Raw genomic sequence first — 18,591 nt, forward strand, 5'->3', positions numbered from 1 at the left:
ATTCTCAGAGGGGTCTGTGACCCCTTGAAAGGCAATATAACATGATACGATATCTCAGAAGTAAATGAAAATAAAAACTTTTAAAATGTTCCCCATTCAGTGGGCTTACTACCTCCCAGTGTTGTTCTGAATTTTGTTATCTAAAGGACCAGTAGACAAGGGACCATTTGTAGATCATGAAGTAGGATACATTTAGGGACCAGAGAAGGCTAGGTACCTCCAGTCAAGACCAGTGCAAAAGGAAAATGCAGAGCCCCTTGTTGGAAAATTATTAGCAGAGCATTAAACCAAGCACAAGGCCCTTCTAAGCCAGGACCCCTATGCAACTACAGGTTGCACACCCATGAAACTGGTCCTGACCTTAGGACATACCACTAAACACACTATTAATTACCTGCCCAATTATGTTATATTCCTTTGGACTGCCACGCAGTCCTCCATCCATTTTGGGGGCATCTAGAATATGCCAGGGATTGTGTTAAGTGCTGTGGATTCCAGATAGGAGCATACATTCATAACATTGGGTGTCTATTACATAAAAGGCCTTGTTCTAGGTTCTGGGACTATGGCTCTGCATAAGACATTCATGTTGGGCAGAAACAATAAATAAACAGGAAAAATATCAGATAGTGACAGGTGATGAGAAAGAAATTAACATAGGATGATGTGATACAGGGTGACTAGGTGGCTATTTTATTTATTTTTTAAACATCTTTATTGGAGTATAATTGCTTTACAGTGGTGTGTTAGTTTCTGCTTTATAACAAAGTGAATCAGCTATACATATACATATATGCCCATATCTCCTCCCTCTTGCCTCTTCCTCCCACCCTCCCTATCCCCACCCCCCTAGGTGGTCACAGAGCACCAAGCTGATCTCCCTGTGCTATGTGGCTTCTTCCCACTAGCTATCTATTTTACATTTGGTAGTGTATATATGTCCATGCCCAGGTGGCTGTTTTAGATTAGGTGGTCAGGGAGGCCCTTTCTGAGATGACATTTGAACTAAGACTTTACTGAAAATAGGCCAGCCCTGCCTCCATGGGAGGTGGAGAGAGTTATCTTAAGCTTGGGCAATGACAAAAGCTCAAGGCTGGAAAGAGGGAGAGAAAATGAATGCCAGAGTGAACAGAGGTAGTGGGTAAGGGGAAGGATGAAATTGCGAGAGGTGGGAGGGAGCAGCCGGCAGAGACCAAATTATCATTTTTTGGTAAAAGGATTGTTTGAGAGCAAAGGAGTGAGCAGAGTCCGGCGAGAAGGTCCTGGCAGGAACTCAGGCTAGTGGTGGCTAGGTGACTAGGATGAGAATAGCGGAGATGAAGCTAGGTGGGCCGATACGGGTCCCGAATGCTCCTCACAGCCCGCAGTCTCCCACCAGGGAGGGCCCGGGGCTGGGTCAGGTGAGTGGGTGGCCCGCTCGTAGCCTCGCGGAGCACCGCCCCCAGGGGCCGGCGCGCGTCCGCTGCCCCGCCGACGTGGCCGGCGCAGTAGGCCGCGCACGTGTCTGCTCCAGAGCTGGGGAACAGGGGAGCGCGGGGGTCTCAGGTTCCTGGTGATCAGAGGCCGGGGCGCCAGCTGGCCTGAGCCTGGCGTCCGCGGGCGCGAGCAGAGCAGTTGGGCCGGGCGGAAGGGGGCTGGGTCACGGCGAGGAGGGGGCGGCCTGGCGGGCGCGCGCGCTAGCCGCGTGCACGCGCCGGGGCGGGGAGGGATGGGGGCGGGGTGGGGGCAGCCGTTTCCCAGGCGGTAGTGGGGGCAGCCCTTTCCCAAGGCGGTAGCGGGGGTGGTGTCGCTGTTGCCCTTTTAAGCCGCGGGGCAGCCGCCTCCTGCCGGTGGAGTCAGTTACAAAGGGAGCAGCCGCCCAGGCCGCCACACAGCCCCTCGCCATTTTCCAGCCCCGACCGACGCGGGCCGGGGCGGCGGGGAGAGGCGGAGCCGCGAGAGCGCGGCCCGGGCCGGCCCCGCGGGGCGGTCGCGGCCGTGACGGCGGCTCCGGGCCCGGCTCCCCTTCCGCACCCCTCCCGCCGGAGATGAGGGGAAGATGTCCGTGTCAGGGCTCAAGGCCGAGCTGAAGTTCCTGGCGTCCATCTTCGACAAGAACCACGAGAGATTCCGCATCGTCAGTTGGAAGCTGGACGAGCTGCATTGCCAGTTCCTGGTGCCGCCACCGGCGCCGCCGGGCAGCCCTCACTCCCCGCCGCCGCCGCTCACACTCCACTGCAATATCACGGTGAGGCGCCCGGCCGCAGCCCTGTAGGGCCGGGCCGGGGAGGAAAGGGGCGCCCAGAGTCCCTGGACAAAGGGGAGCCTGCCCCGGAGAGGCCCCTCGGACCCCCGGGCGGGGCGGGCCCGCCCCTTTCCCCGGAGAAGGGCCCGGCCCAGCCCCGCCGGGACTGCGCGCGGCTCGGGTGGGAGGAGGCGGTCTGCTCGTTTCTCCGGCTCTTCTCGCCGGCCTGGGTTTGGGACTCCTGGTCCCTCTCGGCCCCCGTCGCCGCGCCCTGAGGTGGGAGACCGCTGCCGGCCGAGCCCTCGCTGGGTCGCCATGGCCGCCTACAGCCAGGGGCCTGCCTCCGGGGCCGCGGTGCGGCGGGTCGGCTGTTGTTTGAGCCCCGGCGGGGCAGGCGAAGGGCCCTCAAGTTTGAGCGCGTCCTTCTCGAGTCAGATTTCCCTGGTTCCGCGTATTCCCCCAATTATATTTTAAGTTTGTGCTTAAGGAAAAGCTAACATTGAAAACTGACGCATTTGAGGAAAAAAAGTTTAGAATGCAGCTTCTGGCACTGTTTGAATTATCCCCTTCCTGCTGGCCTGGATCCGCGCTAACGCGTTTCCGAAGGCGCATTGGACCTTGGATGCGGCAGGTGTTCTGGGAGTATGTTTGTGCAGCCCCTCCTGTGGGTAAGCCGTTCAGATTAGGAGCTGGCGAAAGGCGATACGTGCCCAAGTCTGCTGCCCAGTAGGATTGTTTTATGTCCCAAAGCCGAGAAGACCCGTTAAAGCTCACTCTTTAACTTCATCTGAAAGCTCGTCAGAAACGCGTAAAAAAAAAAAAAAGTTAAATAAGTTTCTTCATAAAAGTGTATGATGAGGCTGTTCGTTGTGAAATTGACTTAGGGTATTGGTCCAAACTGCGGAATATGCCTCTTATAACAGGAGTTAAGGTTTCACGTTCCTCTGTAAATATGGCTAAAACCGAGTCTGGCGTCATTAAACTCCCTTTTGTTAAGTTAGTAGGTACTTAAGTGCCTACCCTGCAGCGTACCTGGCGCTCCGGAGTCTGTAAAAGCCTTGAAGTTATGATAATTAACATTAAAGTAGTTTTCAGAGTACTGGGGAGCAGGTGTATATTTCAGAAAAAAAAAGTTCAGTAAAGAGCTGTACTCAGGTGTTCTTTTCTAGGCGCTGGTTTTGCACAACTGGGTAGCGCAGTCCCTGCTTTCAAAACTTAGTCTTCTTGGGGGAAGAGTTTTACACAACGAAGTGTGACCAGGTTCTATGGTATCATCATGAAAGCCAAAGAGAGCAATTAACTTGGACTTTGGTGGTGGTGGTGTCGCTTCAGAGAAAGCCTTGAAGAGAGGCTGATTGTGGAGTTGGGCTTTCACAGGTGAGTAGAATTTTGGAAGGGAAGGAAAGGGCATTTCAGGCAGAGGAAACTCCATCTAAAAAAGACAGCAAAGCTTGAGAAAATGTGGATTGACTAGGAGTAGAGAAGTTATAATGAGACTTGAGAAGCCCAGGATATAGGCTGGTGAAGGTGAAGATTTTCCAAGAATGGAAAACAGGAAGTAGTAGTGAGCATGAAGTAGGTGATAATAAAGAGACTGGCTAGTCTGAATGATGATTATTCTGGTACAGGTTCAGGTATGGCCAGGAAAAAGTAGGGCTGGTTTCAATGATAGAGTGAACTTGTAGGCTTGTGGGCGAGCTGCTGAGTTAGGTAAATGGGAAGATGTTTTTGCCATCCAGGACTAGGAGTGGTTCTGTACAGTGGGTGGCATTAGGAAAAGTGTGTGGTTTTGGTAATCCCAGTGGGGGTGGGATGGTGGTGTTGCTGTGCTGTGCTGGCATTTAGTGGCAGGGGTACAGGGATGCCAGATGTCTTGTAATGTTCAGGCAGTCTGCCACGACAGAGAATTATCCCACTTCAAATGCCAGCAGTGCCCTATTGAGAGCCATATTGGAGGCTGATGGAGTCAGCTGCACAGAAAGATACTGAGTGATGACCTGGATTAGGAAGTGGAACAAGAAGTGAATTAGAGGCACCTGGCAAAAGGAGGCTCTGGTGGGGACCAGTATAATGGTACCACTAACACAAACTATTCAAATTGAGATGTTAGTGAATTATGACACATTATCAGAACATAATTATCATGGTAGATGCTCAGTGTATATGAATGTGTGTTAACATTATTATGGAGAAACATCAAACATATAAAAAGTTGAATAGTGTGGAGAACCTCCACGTACCCAGCCTCAACAGTGATAAACTTTTGGCCAATCTTATTTCATCTATACCCCACCTTGGATTATTTTGAAGCAGATTCCAGACATATCACTTCATCTGTAAATATTTCGGTGTGTATCTCTAAAAGATAAAGACTCTTTAAGCATGGCTGAATGTTTAGATAAAATCACCATGGTTTGCTCTTGCTGATGCCATTTTCTTAGAGGGGAAGGAGCAAGGAAAAAATGGGGCTGGATTTCATATGTCAGGACCTGTCTACTGTGTTTGATTTGCTATTCTCTAAAAAGTTTTAGCTCTTAAAAAATAATGATAATTTTGATCTATCTTTTAAAAAACTTTTCCTCTTATTTCCTCTTATTCTCATATATTTATTGAGCTCTTCTACATGCCAGGCCCTGTCTTCTCCATGCTTATCAAGAAGCATCCTTAGGCAGTTTCTGTAATGTTTGAGTGAATGGTACCTCACTAGTTGTTTCCTTATACACCTGCATGTCAATTTCTGAGTAGTCCTCTAAAGATATTGTGCCCCCTTTTTCTTTCAGGCTTCTGCATCAGCATTTTTTCCCATGTGGAATGTGCCCCTTACCCTACCCCAATCTGTCTTGACATGTCTGACCATCCCCAAGGCTCTTCTAGTCATAAGCTGTTTATGCTGATATCTATTTCCTTTCCTGTCTTCTATAGTCCTTAACTGTTTATTGCTTTGGTTATGTTTTCTTAATATTATAATACTTGGGGAGTTTTTTGTTTTTTGTTTTTTTTAGTTGTGTAGTTTTTAAAAGTCTTTTTTATGGTGGCAGGGGGGAATATTCTGTAATATTTTTCATCTTCCTCTCACTAAATGCTCAGTAAATATTTGTACTATTGATGATATGGCCACCATTTTAGCTATATTCTGTTGGAACAAAAATCTTAACTACCATGTAAGTTAACTGCCAAGAGTTGGTCAAAAGGGCAGAGAAAACATCAAGAAAGTGTCATGGGTAGTGCATAAATATTTAAAAGGCCACTTAGGGTTCGATAGGAAATCTGCAATTTGACTTCACATGAAAGCGTTTTAAGAAGTAAACAAAACAAAACAAAAAACAAACCAAAAAAAAAAAAACAAGGCATAGATGTGTTACTCTTTAGGCCAAGGGAATGAAGCTAATTTTTTTTTCTGTTTTATAAATTTGTCCTAATCTTAAGTATGAAAGGGAAAGAGTGCTATTTTCAACTTCAAGGAGTCTTTTTTAAAAAACTTGTTTTCTGTGAACTCATGATATGAAAGTTTGTCATGCAAACTTAGAAGTATTGTCTTTCCATTTTCAGTAAATAGATCTAATTGCCAGTCAGTGCTAACATCCAGTTATGATCACACCTAAAATCAAAGCAGCTCGTTTTAATAACTTGTGCAGCCTTATTGGGAGCTAGTGTAGGACTTTGTTTTAGTCCTTTTGAAATATTTAGCATACCTTGGCAACTCCATTACTCCTTTTATGGACTTCTTGGCATTTGGGAACTCTTGGTAGGGAATTGCTGTTTTAGAGTGAGAAATCCCCCCCAGGAAGTAAATTAGCTGGTAAACAAATAAAACCTCATAGTACTTTATTATTTGTGTAGCATAAATCATTACTCTTTCTGCCTGAGTGGCTATTTGCCAGGCTATTTGTGGTGGAACATTTTTTTAATTAAATTTCTATTCATCATTGCCAAAAAGGTTACCCCCCTCCCAACCCTAACAGCAAGATACTAAATTAAAAATGTTAGAGCTGAGAGTTTAGGAGACAGAAAAAAATTTAGTCTTTAGTCTTTGGGACCTTAAGCAAATTACTACTTTCACTGTATTTTTCTCTGAAATAGATAATACTTTTAGCCCCACATGAGAGCATATATAGGAAAGCTCTTTAACATTGATAATGATCTCTGCAAATATAAAAGTGATGGTGTCATTAGCAGCTGAATAACACTTTTGAAAATGCTTTTTAATAGCTTTTCATGGGAAATAAACCAGTGCTGTTAATTTCTTAATTTTTCTTGTTTCTAGTCTTTGCATTGATAAAAAGTAGCCCAGAGAAGGTTATACAAAGGAAAATAACAAAACTTGACTAAAGAGCCCAAGACCTTTTCTTTGGTCTACTCTCCTGGGACAGATTACTTTTCCAAATTGAACTCCTGGAGAATCTTTTGGAAGTATCACAGCTGTCATGTTAAGCACCTCAGTGGTACTTTCAGTCCAGAGGAATCATTGTTTCCATTCATTTGACCAATTTATAATATAGAGTCAAATTCCTAGTTGGTATCTCTCTTCCCTCATCCCCATTTTTATGCCCTTCCTTGAAAGGAACAGATACATGAAGAGGGGAGACTTAGATTTCCATTTTGTGAATGGTGTATCCTTTAGTAACTTGTTTTTTTTCGTTGTTGTTGTTAAACTTCCTTAGGCCTGGAAAAGGATAGTATTAGATAAATGTCAGCTAGTTGAGGGGTGGGGAATTGAATTTAGTGGGGAATTGAATTTAAATAGTCCCTGCCAAATAAAGCATTACTGGAGAGCCAGAGTGGTGAAGCAGAGGTCCCTTTTTCCAAGGCCATTGTAATAGTGTTCTGTGTTCTCTTCTGAAAGATCATTCTGAGAGACAAAGCGGACTCAGATCCAAGGAAACCATTGGTTTCTGCAGATTAGGTGGTTTGAATTCTCTTCAGCACTTTTGTTTTCTCTGCCTCAGTGCCTTTAGAATGATGTTATGATTAGCTGTAATTTGCTATTCAAACAAGCACTTAGGAATTTTTTTCAGATCACAGGGGTATATATGCATTTTTCTTTTACCAAATGTTAGTGTTTTTACTCTGCTTCTCTGGGCTCTGGTCATGTTAGATATTTAGTTGTATGTTATTTACTTGTAAAATGATTATCAGGGAGCAATCTCTTTTTCTTTCTTCTTTTTTTTTGGGTAGCTTTTTTATGTTGTCAGGTCATTTAGAATTTTATTAAGCTACCATATGGTAATTCTGTCAGTTTATTTCATTCTCCATCCCACATTTATTGAACGGCAAAGTGTGAAAATAGAGTGTCCCATAGCTGTTCTCCAGAAGAATTAAAACTGTTATACCTTTGAACCTTCAACAAGAAGTATGTATATCAATTTTCAAAAAAAGTTAGGATACAGCCATCTCCAAGGATTTCATGTCATTTGGAAAAATGCCAGAAACTGAGCATTCTGGCAGGCAGTTTTGCTGGCTGGTGCTTGATATAGAGCCACACATCGGTCTCTTAGTGGATTTATGTGGAAAAATAGGTAAAGCTATTTCTGAACAAGACAAACTCCTTAGGCAATGACAAGCGAAGAGGTTGGTTTGATTAACCTTGAGTTATGTTGCCTTAGATTAGGACAACACAACATTTTATGGTGGCAGTGGCCGTGGTGGTGAATTTCTTTGAAATTTGTCCACTTACGGTAACCTTTATGGTGGTGGTCACAGACAACTTCATCCTTCAAGCCTTAAAATCACTATAAAACTAATAGTAGAATTGAGGAAAAACAGGGTCCCTGAGTAATTAGATGCTTAGATAATTGTCTAAAATTTTCATAACTGGCGAGGAGAGGTGTTAGAAGCACTTAAACATTTAATGTAAGGAAAGCTGCTTGAACTTACACTGGGATTTTAGAGCACCATCTGTTGTTTAAAAATTGTATATCATGGGTCATTTTAAAGAGAAATAGTAAGGAAACTATCTTTTCAAGATAGATACAAAGCTTAGTTGTTAACCTTGTAAAAATTTAAAAGCTTGAGGTATATGAGAGGTTGAAAGCATTAATGCTTAGTTTTAAATATTGGTGATAATTTTGGATGCCTTTCAAAGTATGTAGATTGTCTTCTAAATATTACACTGAACAAGCCTTGACCATGATGTGAAATTTGTGCTGAAGATTACGTTTCCAGAGGTGGTGGTAGTGGATATTTTATAATGTGGAAAATAAGACATTTAAGAAGTCTAAAAACCAGATAAGCAAAACTAGAAAAAAAAAATCACCTGTAATTCTACCACTCAGAAGACACCACTGTCAAAATTATGGTACATATCTTGTCATCTGGTCATCTTTTTTCTCTTATGTTTATGTAGATTCCCTCTCCCTTTTAAAAAAAAATCAGGTTATTTTGTTATCTGATTTTTCACTCAGTAATGTTGTAGACCTTTGTCATAAACTTTTTCCTCCAATGTCTTCAATTATCATGTGCTGTTCTGTTACATGACTACAGCATTGAGTCAGTCGTGTCTGCTACTATCAGTGGTTTCTGTTTTCTTCTATTTTAAGTAATGCTTTGAGCATTAATAGCTAGAGCTAAATCCTTGTGCATATAGGTAATATCCTTTGAAATTTTCCTAGAAGTGATAGCTTTCTGTTCTTGTTGATGAATTGGTTTTTGGAGATGTTGTAACAAATTATATTGTATAGGAACTTTTTTTTTTTCTTCCAGGTAGCAGCTTTTATTAGATTGGTAAAAATGTTAGCAGGTGTGAAGTGAAAGGGGCATTCTCACAGTCATGGCACAAAGTATAGTATAAATATCTATGACCCTTTAGAAAACAGTTTGGTTTCTTTTAACCCTCTCTATTTTGGCAAGATATATGCTGGCTACCCCGGTTGGCCAACATTGTCCTTGTGATGCTGGATCTCCAAGAAAGACGGCTCTAGTTCCAGAGAAGACCCAGATTTGCCTGGTTTAGCTCATCTGACAGCTAACCACTGGGAGTAGGATAGGCTGGTAGAGACCTGTGATCAGGTTTTGGGTCAAGGGAGGCAGGTAGGAAGATGGGAAGGAGATAGGAAAACTAACCTCAGTAGAACCACATTAATATAGAATGATAAAAGGATGTTTCTTCCAAGGAAGAACTTCTGAGAGTGAGGGGGAAAAAGGTTGGGAGATAGGGGGCAGGCAGCAGTTATCAAGGTTTTTTGGAGTCAAGACTCTTTTACACTATTAAAAATATATTGAGGTCCCAAGGAGCTTTTGTTTATGTAGGTTGTCAATATTTATCATTAGAAATTAAAACAAATATTTAAAATATTCATTAAGATAAACTCATTACATGTTAATATAAACGTTTTTGTGGAAAATGACCTTATGCTCTAAACCAAAAAGTTTTAATGAGAATAGTGGCACAATTTTACTTTTTTTTTTTTGCAATACGCGGGCCTCTCACTGTTGTGGCCTCTCCTGTTGCGGAGCACAGGCTCCGGACGCACAGGCTCAGCGGCCATGGCTCACGGGCCCAGCTGCTCAGTGGCATGTGGGATCTTCCTGGACTGGGGCACGAACCCGTGTCCCCTGCATGGGCAGGCGGACTCTCAACCACTGCGCCACCAGGGAAGCCCCACAATTTTACATTTTATGAGGTGAATCTCTTTGATGTCTGGTCTATCATTTGCTTCTGCATTCAATCTGTGGTGATATGTTGTTCTGGTTGAAGTAATAGGAAGAAAATCCAGCCTCACACCGATACTTGGTTGGAAAAAGGAATATTGTAACAGCTGTTTTAGATAGTTGTAGATATTCATTTTGGGTACTCTACCCAAACTTGTTTTTTTCTTGAACTTTGAGTGGATCTTTTACCCATGATATTATGACATCATGCATTGGTCATTTGGAAAATATTGGTTCACTGAAATCTTCTAAATGTTGATACATTTTGTTAGGTGACATGGAAACATTATATTCATTAATATCACCATCAGCCTCATCAGAATACTGTTAGGAAGCTGTCAGGCTCACAGTGGTAGATACAGGTTTTGCAAAATTCTATTTTTGCTTGAAAGCTTGAATTTTATCATTGGCAATAAATACTGTCCTGTGTTTTCCTTGAAATGATAGGCTCTCTTCATTCTTTTTGGAGAAAACATCTATCAAAAATCCAAGTTGGAATAACCATTGTTTGTCAGTCATTCTTTCAAGTGAAAATTGTGTCCTGTGAAAGTGGTTAGTTCAGCTCACAATTGTCATACAAGTGCTTTTTCTCATGTGTTCTGTAGGAGTGCTCATGTGTGCTTCACATTTCATCACTTGCAATATTAAAAAGACATAAGGATTGAGATTTAGTAAAATAACTGCCTCATCACAGACATTCATAAGTGAAATGCCTTTTTTTTCTTTTAAACACCTTGAATGACTGGTGGTGAATACCATGTCTTCAAGTATAGTTTGGTGTCACTGCCTTTATCTGTGCTAAGGTACCAGCAGTTAGTTTTACCCACCATTATGTCTGCACCATTGGTACAGATGTCAATGTGAAAAAGGCAATTAACATTTTAGTATTCTTGTAGAAATAGTTTGGACCTAGGAGTCCAAGGGCCCCACTTGAGAACTGTTAACATAGTTGCTTAGACCTAGTATATATCCTGTCTTCTTTTGTACAGGATTAGAAAAATATGGCATAGGTAGTAACTGATCTCAGTGTTTCTTTTATGTTTTTCTCTTTTTTTGCAATTCTCATAATATGGTTTTGAGGGGTTTTAGTCCAGAGCAACAATTCATATATTTTCTTTTGCTTATGCAGAAGTTTAATCTACATAATGAAGCTGAGAATTTAGTGCTTTTTTTTTCTTTTAAGGCTAAAGAAAATACAAATCTAAAACAATAAAAATGGTTTAGATGGTGTGTTCTCAAACTAGGCTGAAGAATTTAAAGAAAATGTAATAAGTAATTCTCTTTTAAGAATAGGATTAATTTTGAAGACAGTCTGTTTACCTTTTAGCCTTAAAGAGGTTTGGGACACAGTAAGAGTTTGAGGAATGAGAATACAAAAATAAACCATTACTGAATGGATATAATGATGTCCTACTTCAATACAGTTTTTCTTTCTTTAAAGAACATTTTGTAAAATGCTTTAAAAATAATCAGTTTGTAATTGAGATTAGAGTTCTCAAAGCAATGCTTCTTTAAACTGTTTCTGCAAAATTGTTGTTTCTCTATGACTAGAATCTAACTGTACCTAATACTAATACTAATGGCTTTTCCCTAATATATAATAGAAAACAGTGCAAATGAACAGAGTAAATGTCTGTTATTAGGTGGAAACATGTACAAGGGTGTGACTACCAGGAGGTTAAGATTATTGGAACCATTTTAGAGGCAGCCTATTACAGTGTTCAATAACATCATTGACCTGGATGAGCTGGAGCACGCAGACAGTAGCTGTACAAGGAGAATGCCTGTCTCAGAGCCCAACTCCAGTGGCTAGTGAGCACTATGACTAATGTCATAGTGGCTAATGTAGCCCTAAGACAGCTATGTTGCTGTCTGTTCTGCCTTTCTAACACCTTGCTGTCTTGAAGAAGTAATCTTAACCTCATTTAAGAAATTTGTCCTTTAGAAGCCAGAGTCTTCCTTGCAATCTAAGAAGGGATGGGAAATTATTAGGAAAAAGGCAAAATTAAATGGGATTGATTTTTAGGGGCCAATAGGGGCCAATTTTCTATTGGAGAGAAATCTCAAAGTAGCTTCTGTAATTACACTACTCAGAAGGCAAGTAGTATAGTGAGTAGAAGATTTAAAAAATCATTTTTAACATTTGTAAGGATTTAAAAACATGTGCCTAGATATGTATTCCTTTGCTTTATTTAAAAAAATTCAGAGTTAGATCTCATCTAGATAAATCTTAGAAATGTAGTTTTATTATATTAAAAGGCAAAAAGTAGTATGGTTTAACTCTGTAGACTACTTCAAGGTTGGGGTTTTTTAGTTTTTGCTTTTAATTTGTTTTTGCTTTTTGAGGGATTTATTGTGATTCCAGATTTTAAAGCCCTTAAATGTTAAAGCTGGTGAATCCAGACCATGATAGACCTTTCTTTGTAAAGAAAGGAATCCTGTCTTCCTTGGTGCTTGCATACTTTTGATGAAACATAACTTTTGAAGTGTATTCTCTTCTGTTTGTTTTAAATCATACTGCTTACTGGGTAAAGTCCTTTTTTTTTAAGACTAATAAATTATGTAACATGGAACAGGAAAGATTAAACTGTAAAACATAATTTTTATTTAAAAAAATCCATTAAAAATTTTGTTTCTCCACACATGGATTTTAATGTGTTACTTTTCTTTCCATGATATGCTTTACTTAAATTTGTGGTCATCTTGCCATTTAGTGGTGAGGTTTAATTGCATATCCAGGTTATCCTGTCTGTAAATGTGTTTAACGTAGGTGTCTCTGTAACAGGAATCTTATCCATCTTCTTCACCAATATGGTTTGTGGACTCTGATGACCCAAATCTGACATCAGTTCTGGAACGTCTAGAAGACACTAAGAACAACAATTCGGTGAGAAAATAAGCCACACTACTTTTTGTTTCTCATGAACATATAGAATTTAAGTGTTAAGAGGTAATATGTTATAGAAGCCTGATTAATGATTATTTGATAACCTGGTTTTTAGCTCCTTTAAGATTTCTTTTTTTTTTTTGTCCTTCATATTCTACTGTTTAATACCTGGTTTTTCATTTTTATTCCCCATAGGTATAGTCTTAATTTAGATCAGGAATTAGGTGGTCTCTTTTCCATGAATCCTAATCATTAAACTAAGCAGGCCTTTTTGGTTGGGACCACTAGCCAAGGTAGGAAGTAGAAAAAGGGAAAAAGATCAAGGTAGATGTGAGGGGGAAATAATGACAGAATGACACCAATTGCTGTTTCTGTCAAGAGTCTATAACTCTGAGTAAAAGTCAAAGGTATATAAATAAAAAGTTATTTTCTAATATATAAAACAATCTAACTTTCCATTTTAGAAACATGGTTTCTTTGATTATAAAACTATAAGTGACCATTGTGAGAGAACTAATAAAATTAAAAACAACAAAAAAAGGAAAATAGAAATCTTATTTTCTCTACCTGATACAACCATTGTTGACATGATGGCTATTTTTTCTCGGTATTTTTTTCCCTTGGTAGTAAAATACACATACTCTTATACATATGTTTAAATAGTTGAGGTTATGTTTTATATAATTTAAATGCTTTTTTAAAGTTAACATTATCATTACATTTTTCCACGATGTCACAAAGTCCTTACAGAAAAATACCAATTATTATTTGCAGGTGACATGATTGTTTACCTTAAAAAAAAAAATCGAAAGGAGTCAGCTGAAAAAGCGATTTTTAAGATGACTGGTTAAAAGTTCTATTATATAAAAATCAAGTTTTCCCAAATATCAGCTATAATCAGAAAATATGGTGGGCAAGTATTTTATTGACAACTCTAAATACCTAGGAATAAGGTTAGGTGTGCAGGTTTTGTATCAAGAAAACTACAAAAATTTGCTGAGTAAAATGAAAGACTTGACTACTGTGTTCCTAGATGGGCAGACTCCATATTATAAATATGTCAGTTATCTGTATAGCTTCATGTTAGTTTATAAATTGAATGCAATTCCAGTAAAAATCCCAACAGATTTATTTTTGGGACTTGACAAGTGACTCTAAAGTTTTTGAAGAGTAAATAATCAAAAACAATAATGGAGTTGAAAAAAAATGAGAGACATGTCTGACCAGATATTGAATAAAATAAAATATTGAGTACTGGCACCGAACTGGACAAGTAAAGGCAGTTAGAAGTTTAGAAACAGAGTCATGCAATTGAGAATTTAGAATGAGTTAAATCGAACCAAAATACTCAATAAGGAAAGGATAGATTGTTCTATTAATAATAAATGGGAGAACTAATGATTTGGGGAATTTAGAGACTTACCTCAGATTTTTGTCACCATAAGTTAGAGGTGGTTTAAGCACATCTATTCTTAAAATTAAGAACAGAAGAACATTGGTTTATAGAGTATTATAAGAGTAATAAGAGAGCCATGAAAGTTAGAGGAAAAAAGTAAAAGCTAGACAGACATATGTTCACATCTCCAGCAGGGGAGGGGGCAACAGGACAGGTAAAGAGGGATAGACTTAGCTCCCTTACTGCTTAGGAGGTTGCCTCTAAAGATCTAAAGGTGTAAGTTTTGTAATAGTAGAAATGAGTGGGGTTATTTTTTGATGTGTAAAGTATCCATCAAAAAAATGCTCATAAAGTAAATTGACATAGGATATAAAGTGGGATCCAATTTCATAAATAAATATTTACATAAAAGAAAAAAGCCAAAACTCACGCTTCACTCTTTCTTATACTCTCTGCCAGTTATTTTATTACCTAGTCTTGAATAAGAATAAGCTCTATTTCCTCACCTTTAATTCATTATAATCTGGATTCTGCCATCTTTGTTGTACTAAAATTTTTACTTCTAGTTGCCAAATCCAGGACTTCTTTTTTAGTCCTAAAGTTTCTGCAGCATTTTGATACTGTTGATTCTTTCCTTATTGAAACATTTCTCCATTCAACAAACACATATTCCTTATTGTCCACCAATAAAGAGCTGGTTAAATAAAAATTACTGTATAGTTTTATGATAGAATATCATGTTGAAGTTAAGAAGAATGCAGCCAGTCTTTCCACAAGAGCACATACAATGTTCCAAGATATACTAAGGTGAAAAAGCAGGGCATAGCATATTGTCTATAATCTGGCTCCTTTAGTATACAAAGTAAAAATAAATAAATAAATAAAAATAAATCTATGCTGGATTATACATACCTTTTTTTCCACCTGGGTGGATACAGGAAACTATTAGTAGAACGCAGAAAAGTATTTTTTAAAAAATTGGCTTCTATGCCAGGCTTTGTGGTAAGTGGTGGGTATAAAAGACAAGTCATATCCCTGTCCTCTGGGAACTGATAATCTGATGAGGATTTCCATCAGATCACTGTCTCCTGTTTTTATCTCTTATTATTGCCTTGCCTTGGCCTCCTCTGAGCTCTTATTCCTTGGTCTGCCTCTTTCTTCTCATTCTGCGCGTTCTCTGAGTAATCTCTTCTACTCCCAGTACTTAAATCATGGCCTATATTCCAGTGATTCCTAAATCTGTATCTCTAGATAAAATTTATCTCCTGAGTTTGAAACCCATTATCTGTCTATATATCACACAGATCCAGGGAATCTTACTCAGATGTGCTGTGGCTGTTCAAAATGATTACATCTAAATTTAAACTCATCTACCTCTTAGTACTCCACCTCCCGCATCATGTTTCCCCTCAAAAATTCTCTCTGTGATTGTGAATGGGGCAAAATGAAATAATGAAACTTGTTACCCATGTCTGAAGCTGGGAACTATCTTAGAGTTCTTTTTTATACCAGTGTTTCCTGACTCCCACCCCCTCAACTCCAGACTATCTAGTAAATTTCTAAGACCTGTCCATCTCCCTTCTATAAGTATTTCTTAAATTCTTCCCCATGATCTTAGTTACTTCCTTCGATCCCTCAAACACTTTTTTGGGTGGAGCGTGAAGTTGAAATTCCTGGAAGCTGTGCTGCCCTGTTTCTTACTGCTTGGTGCATCTCCACCACGCTGCTGTCTTTCCCACAGTGCTACCGTAGCTCTTCCTGTACCAGGGGTTGGAGTGTCGGGTCTGTGTCCAGCTCACCCTGCCTCGTCTTTGTTATGTACTGAGCACAAAACAGAGCTTATTGGATGGATAACAAATCCACGGTGGGGCTTTGCTGCTTTTTAAGCTTGAGGATATTTTTTTATACTAATTTACTGCTCAACTTTCTTCATTTTTACTTGCTCCATTGTCCACTTTGGAAAGGCTTGTTCTTTGCTTTGTTTAACCCATTCTAATTCTGTGTCTGTTTTCCTCAGTCCTTCATAAACCTGCTCCTTTCTCTTCATCTCTTTTCTTGGTTAGAGACATCCAGGAAACTGTTCCTGACCAAGTGAAGTAAGTTACCTTACTTGCTGCCAATCATGGTTACTGATAGTGACCATTCTTCTTAAATCATAATTCTAAACTTATACATTGAAAACAATTTTTTAAACAATGAAAAACATGTTTGTGCACATAATTTACCTTGCTTACTTAAAGTAATATGCTTAAAAATCTGGATTTAAAAATGGAAACGAGTTATTCTTTGCAGTTTTCCTAGTAAGGTTTTTGTTTGTTTGTTTGTTTAGACAAACACTTAAGAGCCTACTAAATGTCAAGTGTTTTCACAGAAGAGTTCATTTAATTTTTACCCTTATGAGAAGGTTTTAATTTCCTTGTTTTATAGATGGGGAGACTCAAAACTCAGGGCGTTAGATACTGTATCCAAGGTCACCTGGATTCCAAGGCTCTGTTTGCTAGACCACATTTGCCTCTACTTTCAAATGAATGACTGTGAAATATATAATTTTATAAACCGTGTGCAGCAACACTGCCTCTGTGTTTTGTAGCCTCATTAATGTATTAATGTACTCTTGTAAGTTACTAAGAAAAGAAGTTAACAACTGAAAATTAGACAATGTCTGGAGCTCCCCTTCCTCTGCCATTTTGTTGATGTCATTCTGCTAGGTATCAGTTGTCGGGATTGCACTAAAGCCATAGTAACTTTCTTACACTAGCAGCCCCTAAAATATTTTTTAAAGACTGTTATTTTATCTGTAGGCTGTAATTGAGCAGTAATAAACTTTTCTCATTTCCTACTGGATTAGTTACAGTAGTTATAGTGTTATTCATGTCTCTAAGGGCTCTTTAACATAATGCTTATTTACTGAAATGTGTTTTGTAGCTTCGTCAGCAGTTGAAGTGGTTGATATGTGAACTCTGCAGATTATATAACCTTCCTAAGCACCTGGATGTTGAGATGCTAGATCAACCACTACCCACGGGTCAGGTAAAGTAAAAATTCTCTAGTGTTCAAGAGCTAAAATAAATTGTCTCAAGCACAAGTAAAACTAGGATGATTTCTCATTATTATACAACTTATTTAGAACTTAGTTTTTGTTTTCCTGTTGAATTGTTTTGTTTGTTTTAGGTACTAAAAATAACCTTTTCATTCTTGGGAGCTGCTCTTGTTTACTATGACAGGCAAACAGTTGCCCCCTCCCTACCACCACCTTTTTGTTAATGTTCCTGGTTTCCATAACTGTTCCTTGCTTCTGCAGTTGTTTGCTTTTGTTTATTCACTTACCTTCACCTGGAATGCCATCTCTCTATACCCATTTGTGCTTCTTAAGTCCTAACTCAAATGTTATCTCCTCCAGGCAGCAGAAGTACCCACTAGCTCACCACCACTTCTAACCTCTCTGGATTTCTGGATTTACCTATTTAGGCATAATTTATTGATTTGTACAATAACAAAGATTTAGCTTTTATACCACCCACTTACCCACCCACCTCCCCTTCCTAAAACATCATTATATTTAGTAATATGAATAATCACCACTTATCATTAGGACTTTGTAGAGTTTTATATTTCATCTGTACAGTTTTTTGTTTTGCAATGTCTTCCTTATAATAATAATTCGTAGTTAAAAAAGTTATGTTCTGTCTCTTTTCTATGAGATCTCCCTCTCTTCTGGAGCCTTTGGCTCTTCTGCACCAGTCTTGGCAGGTTCTTTTCTGGGCTGGCTATTAAGCTGTCATATTGAAATTTTTCTTGTCTCCTCTGCTGGAGTAGTAGATCCATTGTTTCCAGATTTCATGTCTTCTTTCTTGGCTTACCTTTTCTCATTTTGCCTGAGGAAAATGATTTTATGCAAGTAAAATCTTAGAAAAACGTCAAGGGGTAGTACATTTTCTGAGTTCCAACTTCTTAAAAAAAAAAAAAATATATATATATATATATATATATATATGTATAGCCAGACCACCATGGGTTTGAATCTTGGTTTAATTACCTAATTAGCTTGGGCTAATTACCTAGCAATATGTACATCAGTTTCCCATTTGCAAAATGGGGAAATGGTAGTAATACCTATATTTGGGGAGAGCTATAAAGATTAAATGAGTTGGTGCATGTAAATCATTTAGAGCAGTTCCTGATGTATAGTAAATGCCCAATAAATGGTAACTGCCTTCACTTGACTGATAGTGTGGTTGAATATATAATTCTAAGTTGAGAATAATTTTCCCTGAGAATAAATGGTAACTGCTGTTGTCTTCTAGTCAATGGTATTGAAGCCTGATGCCATTCTGAGTCTTAGTCATCTCTGTGCGACTTCGGGAAGCTTTTAGGACTTTGTCCTTTCCCTGCTGTTCTGAAATATCACAGTGGTGTACTGAGTTTTTTGTTTGTTTG

At 39.3% G+C, this 18,591-nt stretch overlaps 1 protein-coding gene across 1 annotated transcript in view; it reads left to right on the forward strand.

Annotated features, from left to right (window-relative positions):
* The first annotated feature begins 901 nt into the window (after positions 1 to 901).
* UBE2Q2 (ubiquitin conjugating enzyme E2 Q2) overlaps positions 902 to 18,591 on the forward strand; it is a 71,170-nt gene continuing 53,480 nt past the window's right edge. Inside the window, exons 1-3 of the mRNA XM_060005549.1 lie at positions 902 to 2,227; positions 12,657 to 12,758; positions 17,080 to 17,184. Coding sequence (XP_059861532.1) covers positions 2,039 to 2,227; positions 12,657 to 12,758; positions 17,080 to 17,184 — 396 coding nt within the window. The 5' untranslated portion in view covers positions 902 to 2,038. The remainder of the gene's footprint in view (positions 2,228 to 12,656; positions 12,759 to 17,079; positions 17,185 to 18,591) is intronic.

The sequence above is a fragment of the Delphinus delphis genome, chromosome 2 (genome assembly GCF_949987515.2).
Source record: "Delphinus delphis chromosome 2, mDelDel1.2, whole genome shotgun sequence".
NCBI lineage: Eukaryota > Metazoa > Chordata > Mammalia > Artiodactyla > Delphinidae > Delphinus > Delphinus delphis.